Source organism: Diabrotica undecimpunctata, unplaced genomic scaffold (genome assembly GCF_040954645.1).
Source record: "Diabrotica undecimpunctata isolate CICGRU unplaced genomic scaffold, icDiaUnde3 ctg00000593.1, whole genome shotgun sequence".
NCBI classification, from domain to species: Eukaryota; Metazoa; Arthropoda; class Insecta; order Coleoptera; family Chrysomelidae; genus Diabrotica; species Diabrotica undecimpunctata.
This window is the reverse complement of record NW_027311900.1, coordinates 921123-946363: the sequence shown is the minus strand read 5'-3', so window position 1 is coordinate 946363 and position 25241 is coordinate 921123. Positions and strand designations below refer to the sequence as shown.

At 32.9% G+C, this 25241-nt stretch overlaps 2 protein-coding genes across 2 annotated transcripts in view; one reads left to right on the top strand and one right to left on the bottom strand.

The window, feature by feature from the left end:
- Positions 1-1107: 1107 nt before the first annotated feature.
- On the bottom strand, positions 1108-4748 carry LOC140431212 (uncharacterized; the record flags this gene model as incomplete). Its single annotated transcript, XM_072519140.1, has 5 exons — positions 4369-4748; positions 4198-4302; positions 3585-3767; positions 3021-3187; positions 1108-1404 (listed from the first exon to the last, which is right to left on the bottom strand). Coding segments are annotated over exons 1-5 (798 nt in total), but the record flags the coding sequence as incomplete, so codon positions are not given.
- A 1113-nt stretch (positions 4749-5861) lies between these two features.
- LOC140431198 (serine/threonine-protein kinase S6KL-like) overlaps positions 5862-25241 on the top strand; it is a 277715-nt gene continuing 258335 nt past the window's right edge. The window contains exons 1-2 of the mRNA XM_072519122.1: positions 5862-6168; positions 6243-6352. Coding sequence (XP_072375223.1) covers positions 6082-6168; positions 6243-6352 — 197 coding nt within the window. The 5' untranslated portion in view covers positions 5862-6081. The remainder of the gene's footprint in view (positions 6169-6242; positions 6353-25241) is intronic.

Sequence of the window (25241 nt, the reverse complement as noted above, 5' to 3'; positions counted from 1 at the left end):
AGAACATAATGCAAAGCAATAACAGATCGATGCTACAAATCTTATATCTCAACATTGAAGAATCTATGCACTCAAATTCAAAACAATTTTGGAATCATTTAAACTCATTTTATGCATTTTTATGACTTTTTTATGTTTTTGGGTATTCAATAATAGGTAATTATTAAAGAACCAGCTGTGAAGGTCTGCCAGTAGATAATTACATTGGGACTCCAAAGAGGTATCAGATCTGTTAATAATAGTATGTATATCATCTGCAAATATTGTAAAATATCCATCTGAGTTAACTGAGAGAATATCACTCATGTAAATAAGAAATAAGAAATATAATCAGTCCTAAAATTGAGCCTTGTGGGACACCTATATTGATATCACGATAGTTAGATTTATGACTCGCATTTGATTTTTTGCCTTTCTTGATAAAGCTGATGTATTGTCAATGTGTAGTTAAATAAGATGTTAACCAATTCAATGCATGTCTTTGAATAACAATATTTTTTTATTTATAAATTAAAATTTCTTGAGTGATACAGTGAGAAGCTTTGCTGGTACAGTGAAACTTGGATAATTCGAATCTCGGGGGACCGATAAAAAAATTCGAATTATCCAAAATTCGAATTAAAAATATATCCACAAAAAACAAAGATGCCTACAAGAACATCTACAAACGATAAAAATCAACAATAGTTGACCATTTTATTGCTTGCAGATGTTTTAGTTCCTATTCTTGCCCGAATTTTGTCAACCGAACAAAATGGGCCAATAAAATTCGGCCAAGTATACCAATTAAAATATTTGCAAGCTATAAAACATGGTCAATTATTGTCAATTTCTATCATTTGCAGGTGTTCTCATTGGTATTTTCTGCCAAATCTTGGCCGAAACAATCGGCCGATAAAAATGCCCAGTTGAGAACGCATCATTAAAACAATGAAAAAATTTGTCTCAAATAATTTATTGAAAGTAAGAATACATATTTGTTACAATTAATGAAAAAAGACAGACTAATTTTTTCCAAAGAAATCCGAAATATTTAGCTGCTTTTTAGAATTTAGCTTCTCGCTAATGACAAAAGATTCTCAGTGAACTAAAAATAGAGTGACTTACGTCATTTTTGCTTTTAAAGTACCGTCTAAGTTGCGTAATATGATTTGTTGCTTCGGCCGCACTCGGAACATTTATTTCTCCCGCAACTGATGACGCGTCTTTTTCAGCACTCTCTTGTTTTTCATTACTGTCCTTAAGCACTTCAGCCATAATTTGTGCATCGGTTATTTCACCACATACTGCAACATCTTCATCCACGTTGACAAAATCATAAGAGATGGCAGGATCAGAAATGACGTCCCCCCAGCAGTCAACTGAAAGCAGCTCTTCTGTTAAAGTATTGTCTGCGTTCTCCTCCTTTTTGTGAAACCAGCTTTTTTGAAACTGTGTTTGATCATTTCTGGTGTTACTTTGTCCCAAGGTTTCTTACACATTCGCGATGTTTTTAGAATTCCTAATTTAATTTTAAAGGTGTCGCAATCTTCCGTCAATATGTTTTCAACCAAAAACGTCTGTAAAATGTTTAGATTTTTATGACACCCTGGACCATAGGCCTGGAGAACTGATGTTAGCAGGAAAAAAAATAACTTTTACATTTTCTCTCAGTGGGATACTGTTGTGTGCCATACAGTTCCTTTTTCTTTTATGTAATTTTTTGTCTAATTTTTTTAGCCATTTCTCGAGAAGATCACTAGTCATCCAAGCTCTTGTGCTGCTCACATATTCTACTGGTTTTGACTTGACGTTCTTAAAACAACGCGGATTAGCCGACTTGCCAATCATCACTAGAGGCAGTCTTTCTAATCGTCCAATTAGGAGAGTGATGTTTGCACCAATTAGGAGACTCTTTCTTTGCTTAGTTTTACTCCGTGACATTTTTCGTTTTTAAATGCGAGTGTTTTGTCAGGAGTGCATTTAAAAAAGACCCGTCTCGTCGACATTGAAGATATCTCTTTCATCTATATCATGAATCATCCGCATTTTTTTTTCCATTGGTTGGCTTCTTGCTGATTAACGGCCTCACTTTCTCCAGAAATGGATTAGAACGAAATTTTGTTGCGTTTTTTGAAGCCGTCGAGCCACCCTGTACTCGCCTTAAAATTGTTTTTCCTCATTTCAATAGCAAATTGTTCATCTTTGCTTCTTATAAGGGGACCACTAACGGAAATTTTCTTATCCCTGCTTGTTTGAACCATTTTAAAACACAATTGTCTAAATTTGGATTTTCTGGCTCCATTAATCTTTTTTGATCTTTACAGCATTCACTTTCACTGTTGAGAATTTTTTCTTTATCCTTCAAGTAGGTGGATAATGTGTTAGGGGGAATCAAAGTTCTTGGGAAGCTCAGATTTTTTCTTCGTCCACTTCTCTACTTCTTTAATGCCGCTATTTTTTCCGATAACGTCAAAGTTTTGTATGTTCGAAGTTTACCATGCGACGACATCTTGCATCCATGCCGGGTGGGGGAGAATTTAGGTCCTAGGTACAAGTACAATGGCCTTGAATGCCTTAAAACAAGTGGCACGTTAGGACAGGAAACAATACTACCTCTTTTCGCGGAAATTTCCAGCATGAAATGGCATTTTTAACTTGTAGAAAAGTTCGAATTATCCAAAATATAATTCGAATTATTCACGACTTTTTATCATTACGTATATAGGAAATGCTAGGGACCAGAATAAAAATTCGAATTAAAGAAGATTTCGAATTAGCGAAGTTCGAATTAAGCAGGTTCCACTGTATCACAAAATATCTCAACAGGACTTTGTCCTGCATCTATTAACAGGAATGATTTACTGTATGGGTAGATTATTTAGAATAGAAACCATGTTGGTTTCTAACAATCACATTATTTAACAGTAAAAATGAAATTAAATCTTTGTAAATAGCTGTATTCAAATATTTTGAAAAAAACGAAAAGTAATTTTTAATTAAAGAATAGACAATACTACAAAATATAATGATACATCTACAGAAAATGAGGTTGAATGTATACAGACCTGTGATATGTGATGTGGAGAATGATTTTTCTCTCTCTTCAAATCATGAATTTCTTTTTGCAGCTGCTGTATATAATGTTCTAATTTTTTTAGTTCTGTGTCATATAAAGTTCTTGTTGAGCTGGATTCTTCAACAGTTTCTGCAAATCATACAATAAAAAGTTATACCAAATAAAAATTTGAATTTTTTAAAACACACAGTAAAAGTACTTTAAAAGAAATCAACAGAAAATAAATGATTTACTCAGTATTTATTGAATTTTAGAAGTCAAATATAAATGTATACACTGTAAAAGACTGAATGGCAAATGTGAAGATAAAGTTAAATGATTCAAATGATGAACCTTTTATATTGAAGGAAACAGTATATTAATTAACTACTTTGAAGAATACTCTAAACATATACTCCTTGAAAATGTCTGCAGGGTCTCAGATTGTGTAATATAATCATATAATTTTACATACCTAGTAGAACTTTCCTCAAAACTCAACACAAACACACACATCAACATTTAGCGAATACTTTGTAATTCTTACCATGAACTAATCTTTGTAATGTAGCAATTTCTTCTTCAGCTTTCCTCTTTTCTACTTCAAATGTTGATTCTAGTGTCATGCTATCTACAACTAGTTGACTTTTGCAATCATCTAACTCATTTTTTAATCTTGTTAGTTCTTCAGTTAATTGTACATTTTCTTCTACTTTTTTATCTAGTTCAGCTGGAATCAAGAGATGTCTAAGAACAAATCTATTGCATCAAATTAAATAATTAAAAGTGATAATATAATTACATTATATTGTATTAACTCACTACTTTGGGAAGGCCTGCTAAAGATAACTAAGTACTGTTATAAAAAATAAACTTTACAACTATAATAAATATATACAGATATCGTAGACTATCTTTTAATGTTTGAAATATATTATATTTCTACTACTTAACACTGGACAGTGAAATTTGTTATTGTGTTATATGTTACAAGAATAATTTGCATATTCAAAACAATGTAACTGGTTTTTTATCTGAAGTAGACCATTGCATCTAATGAAACAACTGGATCCAGCACTTAACACAGTAAATAAATCAAACACAAATTGTTAAAATCACATTTTACGTTGTTCTTAATTATTATTTAAGCAGCTTCTCACCTTCTTTAAGTAAAAACAAATCTTTAAACTTCGCCCTTTGTATATCAAATTCTTCTTGAATTTTTTTCTTTTCTGATAGCAATTCCTGTATATGAGCTTGTGAATCTATAAAACATATATAGTGTATTAGATTATTATATACTATTTGCCAGTAAAATTAGAAATTCACACCTTTTTCATTATCAGGTACATTTTTAATTTCTGGTTGCTGATCCATTTGGAACTTTTGAAAGCTAAGGAAAATGTGGTTTAATATAACATATCTTAATGTTTACAGAGAATTAGTAATTGTGATATTTTCAAAAAAATCACCAGAATCATTATTATTTTTCTTCTAATAAGGGAATGTAAGTGGCACTATGACATTTCCTGATAACCTAACAACGTCAGATTCCTTCATATCTGTCATTATTAGGAATAAATTCTTCTAAAATAAATGCAAATTAACCCAATTATATCTGACTCAGTATGATGATTATCAAGAATTTGTGACCATATGGTATTTAATTTAGATACTGTACATTACATTGTCAAACATAAATCTGCCAACAATTAATGTGATCATGATGACATAATTTTTGATTTCTAAAATGTCGCTAAAAATTGACTTTTTGATTTCACTCCATCATGTATCATGTAACCAATAAAATAAATTCCATAGGGGTCACGTGATTAATGATCAGAGGTAGAACTAGAAAACCTTTACAGGGATAAAAACTACAAAAAAAATCTGAGCTGATTTTTTAGTCAACATTTATATCTTATTTATTCCATGCTTTTTTAGTTTACTAAATTTTCTTTTTATTCACTAGTATTAGAGATGTATTATTAAAAAATTCTCTACTATATCTGAATTTTCATTTACTGGTCATTTGCCTTTTACATTTAATAAATATCTCTTAAAATGTTATCAGTATGATATAAACAGGATCATTCTGTTAATAAAAAAGATGGTTATAGTTTATTAGAATTCTAGAAAATATACTTGGTTTTAGAAAAAATTATTTATTTATTTATTTTCTACCCTTAAAATTATTTTGATAAGCCTTTTAGGTATATACGGTTTTGTTTTTTTTTTGTTTTCGTTAAATTTCTTGTGAACATTTCCGAATTGTTTTTGATGTTTTGTTGTTTCCTTTCTCGTATTTTGTGGAATTCCTTCCTGAGCAGTTTTGTTGGAGCAATTGTTATTTTTTTTCGTTATCAACTAGTGATTTGATGATTACCTTTTGATATATATAACGTGGTTTGACTAATAATTTAAATATATGCTGGTGTGGTTTGGTTTTTACGCAACTAACCCAGTTAGTTGTTCCGTTATAGCTTTTCACAATATTTTAGCAGTTGATATGGTTTCTCATCTTTTCCTGCAATTTCTGGTGTTTCTGCTTTTAACGTCAATTTTTACCCCACTAACTGTAACAACTTATAAGTGCTATGTTTTCTTTTGTACGTTACAAAAATTCTAGTACATTTCTTTCGAAACGTGTTCCCAGAGATCATTTTTAGTTCTTAAAACAGATGGTTCGTTTTTTATAAAATGGAGTCGTTAAATTGATAATTTATGAGAATATAATTCTACTGCTATACGCCACTGCTATGGAGAAAGCGATTTGAAGTTTGACGATTGACGTTGGCATTTGACATAAGGTGATGTTGCAAATATTGGTGTTCTCTTTTTAATTCACAGGGTCAAGTGCAATTTACCTTAAACACAAAGAGAGCCTGACGAAGAAAGGAACACCCAGCGTTTAGATTTGTATGTCATCAATCATCATAAAAAAGTAAAAAATTAACAAAAGGTTCACTACCTGAATTTTGAGGTCATCACAGCTGAGATGTTCGATAAAAATTGTTGGAAAGCAACTTTCCACGTGCATTTTCATGGGAAATATAACTGCTAAGAGGAATGATCCAAGCTCGAGTTCCGTAGACGGTGTTTACAAACAGAAAGAGGATCATTTCAAGCAGGTAAGTCTTAACCTTTTGCAATGTTTATAATTTAACTGCGCCATAATACAGCTTTGTGTTATTTTTCTTCAAAGATAAACGCGCATTTCAACAACAGTTCCAGTGGTAGATCTTTTGCCAGTGTCAGCAGTCAACAATCCACCTACAGCTTCGCTAGACCTTGGTCCAGAGTTTCCAGACGAAGGTAAGTTATTTGTAAACAAATCAATGTTTATTATCGTAGTCAAAATCTAGAGGAATACTAAAAATCACCCTTGCCTTTGACCAAAGTTTTTTAAAAATACTAAAATTTCATCAGATTGTTTGTATTGATACAGTCTGGAGCAAGATCATTTAAACTTTCAATCAGCGATTACCCACGTGTCGAGCATTGAGGAAGTGACCCCGTATCTTTTTATTTATAAATAAATATGTTCTATCAATCTGCATATAAAGATAACAGTTTTAGTACAAATCTAGACAATTTGGGTTATTTTAAATGATTTTGATTCATAATCAGTGATATATTCTTATCAAACAGTGTTGGAGAACATTTTAAATGCTGATTTTTGAACATTCATAAAACACAACTTTAGAATTCATTCATTACAAAGTTAGTATACTTTCTTCAATTAAATAGCTCATACATTATGGATTTTGTACTGTTTTAACAATGTGAGTTAGAAAATAAATATTTTTAATAAGTTTGATGTTTATTTACAGTAAAATATTTGCCTTAAGTGATTCATAGGACAATGACTTTGTGCAAATTTGACACTTTGTTAGAACAGTTAGATCAGTTTTTGATGTTTCACTTTCCTATAACAATATTTTTTATCTAGTTTTTGATGTTTCAGTTTCCTGTAACAATATTTTGTATCTATTTTGTCCCTTTGTTTCTATTTATAATATTGACTTTATAATATTGTTGATCATTTATTCTCTGATAACACAATCTTATACTTTAGTCCACCAAGTTTTAACCATTGTTTTGTGTTTGTTAGTCTAATTTTTTATTTTTCCTACAAAAGTTCATAAATATTCAAAACAGCTTCATTTTTCCCTGTTGTTGCTTTCCAAATAACGAAATAAACAATCAAATTGACAAAAAATAACTAATAACTTAATTTTTTCTATGTTTTTTACTTTTTTTTACCTTTACCTTCATTTTGGTTCAGTTTTTCAGTTAAATTCTTGTTTATCTTTTCCATTTTACTCTTGGTTAATTGTGCTAATATTTGTGTATACTTCTCTAATTCTTTTTTTTTGTTTCACTTTTGAAATGTTTCTTTCGAATAATAAATGGAAAAATTAATCTTGTCATTAGCTCTTTTTTTCCATAATGTTCTGTATTCTGCCAATTTCCTCAGTTTACTTTTTTATTTTATTCTTTTTTTGTTGGTATGATTTTGTTTTGAAACATATTTGTTAATACTTTTCCAATTTTGTCATGTTTTGTTTGCCCTTTATAATTGTTTAAAATGATAAAAGAGTGCCCTTAAATAAAAAGAGAAGTACACAATATATGAACCATACAGACAAATAAAATCAGATTAATGGTATAAAGTCTTAGTCTACTGTTACACCCCTTATTTTATCCATGTCTACTGCTGCTGTGAGGTAAGGCAGTAGGTTGGTTCATTTCAATGTTAAGTAGCTAAGGGAGAATGGAACACATCTTTGATTATTGAGAATTTAAACACAGATGGGCTTATTCAGCACCCTGGCCTCAAGAATAAAGAAACTTTGCATTTTGAGTTACTATTTACAAAACAATTATACTACTCGATATTATATAATACACAATCCTGACCCAGTTAAATATTAAATATTATTTGATATTATTTAATATTGTTTAATCAAATACATATAAAAAATCTTAATAATTTCTCCCAAGACACTTCACCTTTCTAATAGCTTTATTTTTCTATGACATACCATTTTCTGCCAATTTCCCCAATTTACTCAGTCCCTTTTTGTTTTTTTTCGTTTTTCTCATATTCCTAATTCTTGGATTCATCATTATTATTGGTTGTACAACCCATAGTGGGTCTTGGCCTGTTCTAGAACCAGCTTCCATTTCTTTCTATCTTTCACCTCGGTTTTCCAATTTCATACTTGTTGACACTATTGTAAGACATCTTCTACCTGGCCCTTAAATCAAGCTCTGGGTCTGCCTCTTCTCCTTACTCTATTCGGTCTTTGGTTATAAATGTGTTTTGACAGCTCCATCTCATTCATTTTCTGTAAGTGTCCTAGCCACTGCAGCCTGTTTATATTGATGGATCTACCAATACTAGGCTTACTATAAAGACTGAAAAGCTCAAAATTATAGCACCTATGTCATAATCTGAGTTCCTGCAAGTGTTTATAACAATGTTTGACAATTTTACGTTCAAAACAGCCTAAACATTATTTAAAGGTGCTTGTCATTGACTACATTTCTGACACTTAGCCTGAGGACAGGCATTACAAAAGCATTGAATAAAAGAATATCCTTGTACACTTATCCTTCAAAACACTATATTCTATAAAGTTACTCTTAGGTTTTTCTCCAAATTGTCAAAAATATGTCAGTCCCATATGTGATGTTTGTTCAGTGAGAAAACCTGATATTTCTTAATTCCTCTTCTGAATGTAAGACTGAATTTATTAGTTCAATGATCTAATTTTCTAGTTTTATTTTAGACAGATAACAGTTTGATAGTTTATTTACATTCTTAAAAAGTAGATATATTGAAAAAAATGTTATTTTTAAAACTTGTTAAATCAGTTTGAAAAATCTGCAAGTGAAATTAGTATATAAGGTGAAAAAATAACTTTTTATAGTCTTCTATAAATATTTCTAAGTGCTAATTAACTGTTTTTTGTTCAGAATACTGTAAATACATATAAAAATTAAAAAACAATAGGCCGAACTTGCTAATGACCCCTGATAAGATGCTTAAATTGGTTGGTAGTAGGTGTCAACAAAAATTAAAAAAATATTTTCCCTCATCTTTTTGCCAGTTTTCTTCCTTTTTCTGTTTTTGTTTCTTTTTCCCCTTTTTTTATACGTTTCTTCTTTATTTTTATCATTTATTGTAATTTTAAAGTTATTTATATTGGTTTGAATACAATTTTTCTTTTTTAAATTAAAGAATTTTGAAAGTTTGTTTTGACATTTTGTAAAGGGATTATTATAGTTGAAGAAATAAAGCAAACAAAGGCCTTACTACTGATTTTCCACAAAATAAGATGAATTTAAATTTAGGCATTCGTAAAGTGTGTTTATTTCTTTGACTATTATTAGTAAATGAGGAAAGCAAAGGAAAACCACCTCATTGTATTATGCTAGTAATAGTTATGGCTGAAAACAGACATAAGCGAAAACTTAATAATCATGGTTCTCAGAGACTAAAATTTAAATGTTTATGACATCCGTTTATAAGTGGGAATTGCTACAAAACTTACAAAAAATTGTTGCTGAGTTATAAACTGTAGCAGAAATAAATTATTACAAATAAAGAAATATCTTTTAAATGAGAACTATTCATATAGGTTAACCTTCTTCTAAAAAAACAAAACAAACTAATGTCAAAAAATAAAACTAAGCTAGCTGTCATATGTCAACATTAAATTTTAAAACAGAACAGATAAAATGACAGCAATGGCCACAACCTAAAATTTACAATATTAATTATTACAATTTAAATTATTATGAAAGCAAATTTTATTAAAAAAAAAGTCTATCTTTACTTTAAAATTTAAACAAAAAGTTACCTGAGTTTCACTAGATTACACTTGAGTTGTAAACTGGACTTCGCTGGACTTGAAAATGTCTGGGAGAACTGGACTGAGAATCTTTCGACACACGAACAAAAAAAACTGCATCTATAGTCTGGAACGACGACCAGGGACAAACAAAACGAGGATGGAAACAACAATTCTTCCAAACCTCACTTAAACTGCAACTACACATTGAACTGCTACTATTAACTGCCACAAAACTACTTATTTTCCATAAAAAGGGACAAAAAACGAGAAAACATTTAAAATTTGATGTGAAATTTGGACAAACGCTGGAAACAGCTTACCCTGACAACGCCTCAGCGAGAGGGTCGCAAATTATCTTTTCGGCGAAACCTTCTCAGCAATCTGAATGGATGTTTGTTTGAAACAAAGAAAAATACCAAAGAATATGCGTCCGTGATATAAACAAACTTAAAATGTTTTCATATCAAATCGCGACGCAAAGAGGATTGAAAATACTTTTTGGTATTTTAACACATACGAGGGGATTTCAATATATACTAAGGAATTTACAAATGCTACAAGATAATTGAGGCGTTCCATACTTAAAACTCACCCTGTAGATTGTGAATGAAGAGAAAAACAAAAGAATTATTTTAATATCATAAAAAAGGCCTTCATTTTCATAAATTTCATAAATCAGTATTATTTCTTATTCAATTTTTCAAATCTCGCAAAAAATACATAATTACCCTTGTTTCGGGCGGTGGCACTATTTTTTTTTTCATTTTTAATCACAAGACTCTTTCTTACACACCAAAATCTATAAAAATCGTGCAAGCTGTTTCCGAGATAATTGAGGCGATCCATACTTAAAACTCACCCTGTAGATTTCGAATGAAGAGAAAACAAAAGCATTATTTTAAAAGCATAAAATAGTCCTTTTTTTTTGAAAAAAGTTTGTTTGCTTTTTAACAGACTTTACAGTGATTCTAGTCGCGATATTTTGCACTTTAAAATCACTATTATTTCGCTGATTTAATTTTTGAAATTTGACAAAAAAGGCACTATTACCCTCGTTTCGTGTGGCAGCACCATTTTTGTCGTCAGTTTTGAGTAGTTACTAAAGAATAAAAAAAAATGATCCCAAGAATGTGCTCTCAAATTTCAAAATCAATGTTTTTGGCATCAAAAAAGTGGATATTTTCTGTGGAATTCGTCATATATCTTATAATATATATATATATATATATATATATATATATATATATATATATATATATATATATATATACATACATATATATATATATATATATATATATATATATATATATATATATATATATATTATAAGTTTCGAGAAAGATAAAGGCATTTAACACAAATTTTACAGGTTTCTGTAACCCACAATTCTAAAATACACTCTTTGACAGTTCGATAGATCAAAAATCGTTTTTGGTCCAAAAATTTTAGTTCTATCTCGATGCCTGATTAAATTTTATATACAAAATACCGATTAAAACCTTTCTGTAAGTGATCTAAAAGATATGTTTGGTATTTTTTATAATCTAGAAGATATTTCCGTTTGAACAATCTACAAAATGTACTAGCGTGATAATACGATAAGAGGGATTTACCAACAGGAAAAACGTTAAAATTAAAAACAATAATTTCAAGTGATAATATTATGTAGACGATTAAATGCACGTGGTATGTATACATATATACGTAAAATATGAATAACTGTTAGAGAAAATCTCGATGTAAATATCTCACTAATGTGTGCTAAAATTTGATAATAATATTGAAACAGTAAATAACAGCCGTAATGATGACGATGTCAAAACGACTGCGTCAAATATTGCAAATATTATTCAAGTTTATAAAAACTTTAAAGAAGAAAAACATTAGTTTTTACTGCGTCAAATATTGCAAATATCGTTTGTGAAAACTTTTTTGTTCTTTTGTTAAGCTTGTTTTTAACCGAACTTAGCACTGTAGTTGTATTTATACTTTGACATCTTTTAAAGCAGCTATGTCAAACAAACTTACTGGTGAGCCAAAAGCTTTAAGACCGTAGACTAGTCCACGGGAATAAAACAGGATATTTAACGAGTTTTTTCGTTAATATATACCTATCCTTATAGTAATAGCAACGAATATAATGTCTATATTCGTTATTAATAGACAAGGCGAAAAGGTCCGATTCGTTCGAAAAAATATATTCCCAATGGATTTTTTTGCATAATCACTTTTATAAGATATCCCAGTATAGGGTTCAAGAGGTGGCCCATGCGAAAAATTGTCGTAATTTACTTAAACACATTCATCTCCCATAAACTATGTTGGTGCCGGTTAGTATTATAAAATATATTTTAAAATTAATATTAATTTTCGATTGCATGATGTTTGTTTATGTAGAATATATTTTTTTTGTTTCAAATTAAATTTAAAAAGTGAACGCGCCTAGTGCCTTTAATTTTTTTATACGACATAAATTGGTATTGTACGGTGCACATGTATGGAATAAATTCGTTATTTCGTAAGCCGGCGAGTTTAAGGAAAAATCCCAAAAAGGTCGATTTTTATTTTTAAATTATGATTTTTTGACATACATATATCATACTAGTCATACAAATCAAAAAATGGAATGTCGAAGGATTCAAAAGGGCAACAAAGAGACAAGATTACAGAAATGCTCACCAAATAAAACACAACCGAACTAGAGAGGAAGATACTGCAGAGGAGGAATGGAGACAATTAAAAACAATTATAACGGAGTCAGCAGAGGAAACTGTCGGAAAAGCCAAAAGGCAAAGAAATGCGGAATGGTATGATGATGAATGCAGAACTGCAGTAGAGGAAAAAAGGCAAGCTAGGCTTAACCAACTTCAAAGAAACACAAGAAATAGCAGTGAGATTTATAACGAAAAAAGAATACAAGCGACTAGAATATGCAGAAGAAAGAAAAGAGAGGCTATGAAAAAACAAGTACAAGAAATCGTAAAGCATAACAACAGACGCGAAAGCAGAAAATTCTATAAATGCATAAAAGAAAACACACAGTCATTTAGACCAAAACTAACGATATGTAAAGACAAGGACGGAGAACTACTAACAGAGAAGCAAAAAATTATAATGAGATGAAAACAATATTTCGAAGAAAATCTAAATGCAGACAACGAAAATGAGCAGAACGAGACAATATATTATACGGCGGAGCTGCACATCGAAAATCCGAGTTATGAAGAAGTAGTTCAGATAATAAATAAACTAAAAAACAATAAAGCACCAGGAACGGACGGGATTTTGACAGAATTATTAAAGCATGGAAGATCCGAACTCTGGGAAAGAATCCATTACCTAATAACATTAATATGGACGAAGGAGCAAATGCCAGAGGAATGGACAGTTGGCCTCATACAGCCAATATATAAAAAAGGAGATAAGAGGGAATGCCAGAATTATAGGCCAATTACATTGCTAAATGTAGTATACAAAATTCTTTCTGGTATAATCTACAATAGATTATTAGAATACTCCGAAAATGTAATTGGTGATTATCAAAATGGATTCAGACCAAATAGAGCCACTACAGATAACATATTCATACTAAGAACGATACAAGAAAAAGCTTATGAATACGACATAGACCTATATAATATGTATATAGACTTTAAACAAGCTTTTGATAGTGTGAAAAGAGACAGAATGCTGGAAGACCTTTGCAATCTAGGTATACCTAAGAAATACATCAGCCTCATAAAAATGACGTTGCAGGGTTCAAAAGCCGCAGTCAGAGTAGATGGAGAACTGACTCCCCTGTTTAACATCAACATGGGAGTAAGACAGGGAGATGCCCTATCAACCATGCTATTCAACCTAGTTCTTGAGGCAGTCATCAGACAAACCAATATAACCGGCAATATAAACACCAAATCAGTACAAATTACTGCATATGCAGACGATGTAGCCATCATTAGTAGGAATAAGCCACGACTAATGGAAGTGTTCAAACAAATTGATCCTGAAGTAAGAAAAAGAGGTCTCAAAATAAACGAAGCAAAAACGAAGTATATGACAGTCAAAAGAATAACTGACAATGAAAATAATATCACAATAGACAACTATACTATCGAACGAGTGGATGCCTTTACATATCTCGGCACAGAAATCAATCAGAAGAACTCCGTAAGTAGCGAAATTAATGCACGTATTTCCAGCAGGAATCGTACATACTATGCTAATAAAAGATTGATAACATCGAAATTATTAGACAAAAGAACCAAAATGACTATCTACAGAACACTGATTAGACCCGTAGTAACCTATGGATGTGAAACTTGGGTAATGACGAAAAAAGATGAAGCCCAACTCAGGACATTCGAGAGAAAAATACTGAGGAAAGTATATGGCCCGGTACAAGAGGAAGATGGCACATGGAGAATCAGGAGAAACGACGAGGTTAATGAGTTAAATGAAAGTTATGACATTGTAAGATTTGTGAAAAGTCAAAGACTGTCATGGCTGGGACATGTGCAGAGACAAAACGATGCAAAAACAACAAAGAAAATGTTACAATGGAAGCCCATAGGAAGGCGAAAAAAAGGAAGGCCCAGAACGAGATGGTTGGATGACGTGGAAGACGACCTGAAAACAATGAACATAAGACAATGGAGAAGAAGGGCACAAGAGAGATCTGAATGGAAGGACATAGCCAGACAGGCAAAGACCCATCCAGGGTTATGATGCCAAAAGAATAAGAAAGATATCATACTAGTGACGTTACCTACTTCCTATCCCGACTTACCATGTCGGGATCGGATTATTAGGTTTTTTTCCTGGTTTTCCCTCATAATTTACTATGGAATCACTAACAGAAGAATTTTACTGTCATCATGGCATGTGTTTGTCTTTTTAAAGACGAATTACATGCTATGATTTTTTCTGACTGATATTCTTAAGTCAACTTTTCATGTAATCGAATGAACTATCTTATAAGTAAAGTCGTCCCAGCAACGCAACTCAACTCACTATCATTTTAGAGTCGTCTCCTTTAAAATCTATAATGTATGTTTGAATTGTCAATATAAATGAGTCAGATAAAATTAAATTATTAGAAGAATTTTTCACCAAGTAACAAAAAAACAAAATTTGTCTAATTTACTAATGTTTATATTTTGAGAACGATTTCCGAAGTGGAACATGAAACGTCAATAAACTTACTTTAACCTTTAATTGTGGCTTATTCCGTGTATAATGACTTTAGCGGCCCGTGAATGAAGAAATGTGAGCTATTATGTTTTGTATATCAGCAGGGTGTGTCTTCTTAGGCCTATTTGTATGCTTGCCCTGGGCATCTTTTAGAGAACATTTACTCAGTGCTATTCTATTTTTAATTCGGCGGATCTGAATTTCAGTAATACCGAAAATACTACGAATAGCTTTGGCACAAATACTTACGTCTTTTCCTGGTAGTCGAATTTTATACATAAAAGAAGCTACATGTGGTGGACCTTGTTGATGTCGAGCTTTGTTTGTATCTTCATTTCCACTGTCACTAGTAGTATTGTGGTTAGGTAAAGCAGCTTGTGGAATACGAATGCGTCGTCTTTGGACAGGAGTAACGCTAATGAGGCTTGATAAATATGAATCCTGCTCATCTTTGGTCTTGGTCTGGTTCAATTTTTTCAAATGCGAAAAATCATGTCATATTTTCGCTGTATTATCCTTCTACCACAATTTTACAATCATTACCTTAGTCCAACCCTTGATAACCCTTCCTATTCCAGTTCAACCTTCCCTCCTTTAGAAATACAGACAGTTTTAAAATAGCAAGAAGAAAGACTCGCTCTTGATTGTTGACTGTTGTTAGGAACAGTCGTTCGCTCTTTCTTCTGCTGAGTCTCGCTAGGCAGGCGTATACCCTCTCTTGCCTGTTACCTCTCGCTTGGTACAGACGTACCGCTCGTGTCTGTTGTCTAGCGCCGAGAACGGACGCTCCTCTTCGTTGTTGACTGTTTGGTGACAGGGGTGTTTTCTCTACTCTAATTCTCCCTCTCCCGCTTTTAGTTACGCAAAAAATACCGCAAATACTGTTCAAATTCGTGTACAGACGTAATTGTGGTTAGGTAAAGCAGCTTGTGGAATACGACTGCGTCGTCTCTAGACAGGAGTAACGCTAATGAGGCTTGATAAATATGAATCCTGCTCATTTTTGGTCTTCATATTATTAAACATATTGTAAACCTTTTTGTATATTTTTTGGGGTCCTAAAAGTGACATTCTCAGCAAAATTCAGCTCGTTCGTATGATTTTTGAGAGCTTCAGCGGCATTTTCGTCTCTGACGACTGGAGGATAACAATTAAATGTACTTTATTTTTATTGTTTTTATGTAATATTGTATTATTTTTCTTTCTACTACTTTTGTGTGTATATAAATGATTGTTTTATTTTTATTGTAACATGCTCTGTAGTTTTTACTATGTAAAAATTGTCAATAAACATATCTATCTACTATCTATTGAGATATCCTGTGCAAAACTTATTTTCCTGGACTAGAGGAAGAAAAAATATTTATTTAGATCCGTATTACTTCCAGTCGAGTCATTTGTTTGACGAGGTGTGTAGGCGCTCACTTCAATACGTTGATAAGATCCATTCGTTCATTCTTTATGGGTGTTTTTTACTATCATAGTGTATTTTTTAATACATTACACGTAAACCTAAGTGCGTTCCACGCGAATATTGCCAGTTGCTTGGTTACTCGTAGATGCGTAACCTTGACTAAACATTATCTACATAATTTTCGGTATTAAAAAAATACCACTCGCTCGATTCACTTAATTTTTCCTAAGTTGTAGATACGACTTGACCTAATGCTGGTGAAAAATCCAAAAAAGATATACGGAGTAGTAGTTTAGACTTCGATAAGGTTGTTGAATGCGGCGGTATCAGCCGTGGCATGAATGGGATCCTAACAGTTTGCTTTCAATGTGTTTCGTATTATGCTTCGTTAGTAATTTGTGTTTGTTGTGTAGTTTAGTGGAACAGATAAGTTAATGGATATACATTGTGACATGAGTCGTCGAAAAAATTGGAGTAATATATTGTTATAGAGAATCAAGTTCGTGCAACACGACCAATATTTTAAGATATCAGGTATGAAATAAATTAAACGCTTAAAGTAAGTGTTCATAATTTTATAGAAACTATGTAGAGTGAAATCAGCTGTACTGGGAGCTCAGTGGACATAGAATTTTGTTTCACCTTAGGCTGTTTCGCTGGATTTAAAATTATCGTTTCCTTTTTACGCTGTGATTAGATCCATACTATGGCTCTACAACCCAATTCTATCCATCTATCTTACTCCATCACATCCAGGGGCCTTGTTATTTTTCTGCAGATTGATTGCTCTTTCAACCTCTTCTACCGTTGGCAGTTTTGTTGTCACATTCTCTTCATTTTCTGCGTCTTCCAAAATCCTTGTGCATTTTGTTTATTTATGTGTTTGTTTTGACTACACAGTTTATCAGTTATTGTCTTTTGTTTTCAAATACCATTTCTCTAGTTCGTCTAGTCAAATTTATTTTATGTGCCTCATTTCGTTCTTCAATTCCCGCCTTACACTCATCATCAACTCATTGGTCATCTTCATTTCTTTAGTTCCTAGGATCCATTTTGCTGCAGTTAATATATTCTTCTTCTTCTTGCTCTTTATAAGCAATTTATGTTAAATCTGTGTACCAGTCTTTGCAGACTATCTTCATATTGGGCTATCAATATTGCGTCGTCTGCGTAACAGAGTATTTTAATTTCTTTGTTTCCCATTCTGTATCCTCTTCCTTTGTTAACGCTTTTGATGATTTCATCCATGATCAAATTGAAGAGCATGGGGCTCAATGAATCCCCTTGTCTTATTCCGCTGCCTATTTGTATAGGTTCTGTAAGTTGTCCATCTATTCTGACTTCCATTTTGTTGTTTTGGTAGACGTTTTCAATAGTTTTTATAATATTTAGGGGAACTTCTCTATTATACAGAAAATGGATTACATCTTTGAGTCTTACTCTGTCAAACGCTTTCTTTAGGTCAATCAGACACAAAAATGCTGGTCTATTATACTCTAATGATTTCTCAGTAATTTGCTTTATAACGAATATTGCATCTGTATACGATCTTCCACTACGAAAACCCTGTTGTTCATCTGCTAAACTTATCCTCTGATTTATTAGCAGTTGAGAAATTTTAGTTGTAAGTTTTAGCGTAGTATTTAACAAATTTATATCTCTGTAGTTTTCTGGCTGTTCCTCTGTATCTCCTTTTTTGGATAGTCGAATTGGTTCGCTCGTTCTCCATTTCTCCGGTATTTTATTGTGTTATATAATTTTATTTTTCATACATGGAACTTATACCTTAGAGGTTAGCTGCAGTTAATGTGGTTTTACTTATTAGATTCCACTGATTTCCTAGTGTTCTCTCTTCATTTCCATCATATTCCGCCATCTTCCTCTTTATTTCTCGTTCAAATTTCTTTTGAGTTTCGAATCTTTTTAGTGTTCCCAGATCAAGAATTTTTTTCTTGGTTTTCTCCTTTGTTGTCGTCTGATCCTACATCTGAAGTGTACCTGAACTAGCAGGTGATCTGAGTCACATAATGCACCTCGTCTACTTTTTACGTCCAAAATGCTTGTTGGTGATCGCTTTTCTATCAAGACGTGGTCTTTGGTTCACAACATCTCCCTCAGCAGGTGCCTTTGTGTATGTTTTTGTGGGGAAATAGGATAGAACTGTAGAACATGTTTTTACTAGTGGTCGTTTTCATTCGTGTCTCTAAGTAAGCTATGCCTCCCATTTATTCCGATGTGTTCTTTTTCAATTCCTAAGTTTGCGTTTGTGTCACCTGTGACTTATTTGATGTCTTTTTTTGGGTGTTGGGTCATGTTTTTACTCTAGTAATTGGTGAAAAGCTTTGGTGGTGTCCTCATCTTGTTCATTCGTTTATCTAGCCCCCAAGAAAATCATAAAGCGGGCACTAAAGGGAAGAAGACCAAAATTAAGACTTTCAGGCTTAGAATTATGGAGCAGGCAGAACAAGCCCAAAAAACCTTAAAAATCACTAATTGGAATTATAAAGCCCATAATAGATAAGAATAGCAGAAGATCTTAAAACAGGCCAAGACTTACGAAAGGTACTATCTAATTACTTACATCCTCCAGATCTATGTTGCCTTGAATAGTCATTATAGGTTTTGAAGGTCTTCCTCCATATATTCTGCGTATTTACATGGATTTTCTGGCGGTGTTTTCCCTGTTACAAGTTTGGTTTTTTTCCTCTTTAAATGCATTACTACTTTTCCTTTACAGCTCGATGGTCAATACGCACTGAAAACTTATTCAATTCCACAAGGAAAATGAAATTCCTGTAATTGGTTGTGTACCATAAATCACAAGTTTTATTAAAAATTCTTTATAAAAGGTATATAATTTAAAAATCCTTTCGGGATACATAACAACAAATTGTTCTATAATTTCCATTAGGTAGATTTTCAAAGTTTATAACGTAATTTTGTTTAAATCTCTTCGCAACGTTTTAGTGAAATTTTTAACTTTTTTATTGATAAAGATAAATACATTTTGCAAGTTTTTTTCAGCCGAAACAATTATCTTTAAATTGAGGGGGCTTTAAAACTTAATTGCACCTATGAAAGCTGAGTTATGTTTGGGAATCCCCATTGAATGCCAATTTTGCCAATTGTTTTTAACGAAAATTGTTATAACTCTGGTTCTAATAATCGGATCAAAGTTTACTAACACCATTTTTTTAATTTTTAAATAAGTAAAATTAAATATCTAATAGTTTAGGTCCAAAACCATCATTTAAACAATTAAATAGTTAATAATAAATTATCTGAGGGGTTTTCAGCCTGGTACCATAGAAAAATCGAACTACGCACCAAAAAACAAAAATACGTCTACCGAGGGGACATAAAAGTGCATACTCAAATACTAAACCACCGGGCTCCTAGACTAGACGCTGAAAATGAGATAATTCTGTATGGAATAAACAAAAACTTCTGTAAAATATTTACCTAGTACCTACGTAAAAAACCTTAATGAAGCTTAGATTGCACTTTGAATAATATTTGAATATATTTAAATGTAAAACTCTGTGATTAAACTAATCTAGAAAGTTGTAAAATAAAAATTTGACAGCAAAACCTTAAACAAACATTATTTGGACAAACAAAATCCAGACAGCGTGCCTATTATAATAGTTCGAGGAGGAAAAAACAAATTCTACTTTTATGTGTTTATTGTTTTGGCGATTTGGTGGAAGTCCTTGACTTTGAAACTCACGATCAACAAAGTTCGTGGACCTGCATTAGACAATGATAATTTAAGATTAATTTCTCTATTTAGTGTAAAGTGTCAATCAAATTGTAAACTGCTAAACGGTTTTTTTGGATAGCCGAACAAAATGTTCCATAGCAACAGAGGTAACTAACCTATCAATCGGAAGTCGCTTTAGTACATACGAGGAGTGTGCGATAAGTTTTTTAACTATTGCAAATTATAATCATGCGTATACTATGCACAATGGTATAATTGTTATAACAAAAAATTGGGTATTTCTAGCTGTGCAAGTTCGTGATTTAAAATGTGTACAATTACTTTGTAGGTTCTAATTTTTAGGACAACGTTGGGATCACAACAAAAATATTATATATTAAATAATTAGCAACGTAGAAATAAAAAACGTCCTGTAACATTGATACAAAAAAAAATATTTTAAATTTATAATAAATAATTCTCTCGCACTCTCTCCGTTTCTCCCAATGGCTCTATAGCCCAAATCGAGCCTTGCCTCCTCTAAACTATTCCACCAACCTTGCCTGTCCCGCGCTGATCTTTAGTTTCTTCATCATCATCATTCTGGCTTTACAACCCTTATTGGGTTCTAGCCTCCTCAAGAATTTCTCTCCAGTCGTCCCTATCCATCGCCTTTCTCTGCCAAGCACGTATTCCCATATTTCTCATGTCTTCATCGATGTTATAAAGGAACCTTGTTCTAGGTCTTCCTCTTCTTCTCTCACCAATGGGTCTATCAAGGAATGTTTTTCTAGCTGGGTCATTTTATTCCATTCGCGTTACCTGTTCTATCCACCTCAGACGTCCTAGCTTAATATGTTTTACGATATCAGGTTCCTGGTATATTTTATAAAGTTCGAAGTTCTATCGCCTTCTCTACACTCCATTGTCATTCACTGCTCCATAGATTCGCCTTAGTACTTTTCTTTCGAAACACCCTAAGATGTTTTCATTATTTTTTGTTAGAGTCCAGGTCTCTGAACCATATGTTAGGACTGGACGTATTATTGTTTTATTTTTGTATTTCTCGATATAATTGTGGATTTAAGGATGAGATTGAGCCCAAAATACTTGGCCGTGCAAGTTCTGCGGTTTATCTCTGCGGTAGTATTATTTTCAGTGTTAAGGAGCGCTCCCACGTATACAAATTCGTTCACGTATACAAAAAACGATGACGTCGTTTTTCTATAACGAGTGGTCGTAAGATTTGTGGTTGCGTGCTTATTTTCTTATACAGTAGAACCCCGATTATCCGTGCGCGCTTTATCCGAGCGGTGGATTCTCCGTGCCGCATATTAAATTGATCATCCGTGGCTAACGGCCAGAGGTTGGTGGCGCCCATGAACGCTGAATAATGCACCGTGTAACATTCATTTCGAGGAATCCCCAAATTTTCTCGTATTTTCGTCAACTGCTGACCGGTTCGTTAGTTGAACGTAAACAGAAGCACAAAATACAGCGTACGGGTGCTAATGAACAGCGTAAACGGAATGTTTTAACTATTGAGCAAAAAATGGAAATTTTGAAACAATTTGAAAATAAAATAAGTGTTGCTATGCTGGCTATAACATATAATATTGGGAAACAAACAGTTCGTGACATTGTGAAGAAAAAATCCGAATTACAGAGCTTTGTAGCTAAAGCGGACAGTGCAAAAGCAATTTGTGACAGGAAATCTCTAAAAGGGTCTACGTTTCGAGAACTTGATGATGCTATGACCAAGTGGTTCTTGCAGAAAAGATCAATGGGGGTTCCAATATCAGGACCTATGTGTGCTAGGCAAGCTGAAAAGTTTCACGAGCAGTTGAAAATTAAAGGCACCTTCTCGGCATCTTCTGGTTGGCTTTACAGATTTAAAAAACGTCATGGAATACGAGAATTAGCTGTTCAAGGGGAGAAATTAAGTGCTGATGATGTAGCTATGGTAGAATTTTGCTATGATTTTGAAAATCTCATAACGGAGCACGACCTAAAACCAGAGCAAGTGTATAATGCAGACGAAACTGGACTTTATTGGAAAGCAATGCCGAGAAGAACCCTTGTTGCAGGCTCAGAAACTAGTGCACCAGGTTAGCTTTAATTCTTTTTGCGTATAAAGTATTTTTCAAAATAATTTTTTTTAGGTTTCAAATCAAACAAAGACCGTATAACAGTTTTATGCTGTGCTAATGCGTCAGAAACCCATAAGCTTAGGTTAGCCGTCATTGGAAAATCCAAAAATCCGAGGGCTTTTAAAAACACTGCCCGTTGATTATTATAATCAAAAGGCAGCTTGGATGGATCGTGTAATTTTTAAACAGTGGTTTTTCCAAAAATTTATACAAGTTAGAGCTTATCTACAAGAAAATTATCTTCCACCAAAGGCTGTACTGCTACTGGACAATGCGCCATCGCATCCTGATGTAGAGCAACTAAAGTCAGCAGATGGGAACATATTCGTAGCATATTTTCCTCCGAATGTAACATCTATTGCCCAGCCAATGGACCGAGGTGTTATCGAGGCCATGAAAAGGCTTTACAGGAAAGACCTTATGCTTCAACTGTTGGGAGAATGTGATATTTTGGGATTTTGGAAACGCCTAAATTTAAAAGAGGCAATTTATGCTGTAGCTCGGGCTTGGAGTGAAGTGAAAACGGATCATATTAAAAAATCATTTTATAAAATAATGACCTTAGAAGATATGGAAGATGAAGACGGTAATCACGTAAATGAAGGTGAGCTATCGGTCGAAAACATAGCATCTATAGCCTCACAAATCAAAGGTTTGGAAGAAACGAACAATAACGAAATACAGGAATGGATAGAATGTGATCGCCAAGAAACAGGGTATCAGATTATGAATGACGATTATCTTACAGAAAGTTCTGACACAAGTAGTGATGATGATGAGAATTGTGCTGACAATGATTGCGTCATTAAGACAAGTCATCGGGAAGCAAGGGATGCAGTAAATGTACTTATTCAATATTTTGAAGAACAGCCTGGAGCTGATGACATTCATGTACTTCAGCTTAAAAACATAAAGGAAATTATAAAGTGTAGAAGTTACGAAGCTCAAAAACAAACCAAAATTAGTGATTTTTTTAAATGATTTTTTTTAAAATATGTAATGTTTATTCATAGCATATACATTGTGTAGAAATAATAATATGTATGTACTTTTATTTTTTGTTGCATGTATGTTGTATGTATCACGTTTCTGCTCTTCGTTTGACACATGTATTTGTCTAAATAAATTATTAAAAAAATAAATTGAGGTCTTTGGATTATCCGTGTTTTCGATGATCCGGCGAAGGCTCGGTCCAGGCTGGCCCCGATAATCGAGGATCTACTGTAGTTCGTTTTGTTGATGTTTATTATTAAACCCATTGTTGTAGCTGATTCTTTGAATGCTGCATACGCTTCTCGTATAGCGTTTTCCGTTCTCCCAACAATATTGATATCATCAGCATAGGCCAGGATTTGCACTAATTTATTATATATTGAACCAGTGGTTGAGATGTGTGACATACGTATTACTTTTTCCAGAGCCAGATTGAACAGTATACAGGAGAGATTGTCTCCTTGGCGCAGCCAATATTTGTTTTAAAAGGTTCAAACAGTTCCCCCTGAATTCGTACTCTACATTCAACTTTTTCAAGAGTTAGTTTTGTTAAATTTACCAACTGATTTGGTATTCCTAACTCTTTCATTGCTTTGAACATTTCTCTTATATTCACAGAGTCGTAGGCTACTTTGTAGTCTATAAATATGTGATTAGTATCAATGCCGTATTCCAGTGTTTTTTCCAAAATTTGTTTCAAGGTTGCAATCTGATGAGTTGTAGATTTACCACCTCTGAAACCAGCCTGGTATTTTCCTACTATCCGTTCTGCATATGGTACCATACTGTGACATAGTACTGTGGAAAATATTTTATACGCTGCATTTAGAAGCGTAATTTCTCTGTGTTTCAAAGATATCTCCTTTTTTGTGTATGGTGCAAAGTATTCCAATATTCCAATCATTGGGGAGGGATTTCTGTGTCCATATTTCTTTTATAAGCTACTGTAATGCCATAATGGTATCATGGCCACCTTCTTTATATAGTTCAGCTGGGAGATTATCTATTCCAGGTGATTTGTTTCTGGTTAGTTTTTTAACTGCATCTTTAACTTCAAGAATCGTTGGTGGTTCCTCTTCCTTCTCGTCTGCTCTGCTTACCTCATATCTTTCGTCTTCCAGGTTTTCTACTTCCTCTATATGAAGTGCCTGGTTAAAGTATTCCACCCATCTACTCAATACATCTTTCTTCTTCTTCTTCTTTAGGTGCCGTCTTCTTAGCGAAGGTTGGCGATGACCTCTGCAAAGTCTTTCCTATTTTGGGCTTTTCTTATTAAACTTTGAAAGTCTAATCCTGTCCAATCTTTGATGTTGCGCAGCCAGGTCATTTGTCGTCTACCCAGGCCGCGTCTGCCTTCTATTTTCCCTTCTATAATAAGCTGTCCTTCTATAATAACATCTTTCCTTGTCGTTAATAGGTCGCCATTATGACTTCTGCATTATCTTGTTGCCTTGAATTCTTTTCTGTTGAATTTAACTTTCTTATAGAATGGTCTGAATTCTTTCTTCAGTTTCTTATGTCTATCAAATTTTGCCCGTCCGCTGCTATTTCATCCTCCCACCTTTTCCGTGGCCTTCCTTTTGGTCTTGCGCCCTGCATCTTACTATATAAGGCTTTCTTTGACATAAAGTTTAACGAACTCTGAGATCGGTGTCTTTTTGAACAGTTGGTAGAGTTCTTGGTTGTACCTAGATCTCCATACTCCATTTTAGTTATTAGGTACAAATATCTTCTTTAGGACTTTTTTTGGAAGACTTCCAGCTTTCTTTTTGTGTTTTCTGTCACCGAATAGAAGTTCACCGAATAGACTTTAATAATATCGTCCCCAACAAAATATATCAAAAATAATTCTAAACTCGAAACTGCAACGAATAAAACATAATAT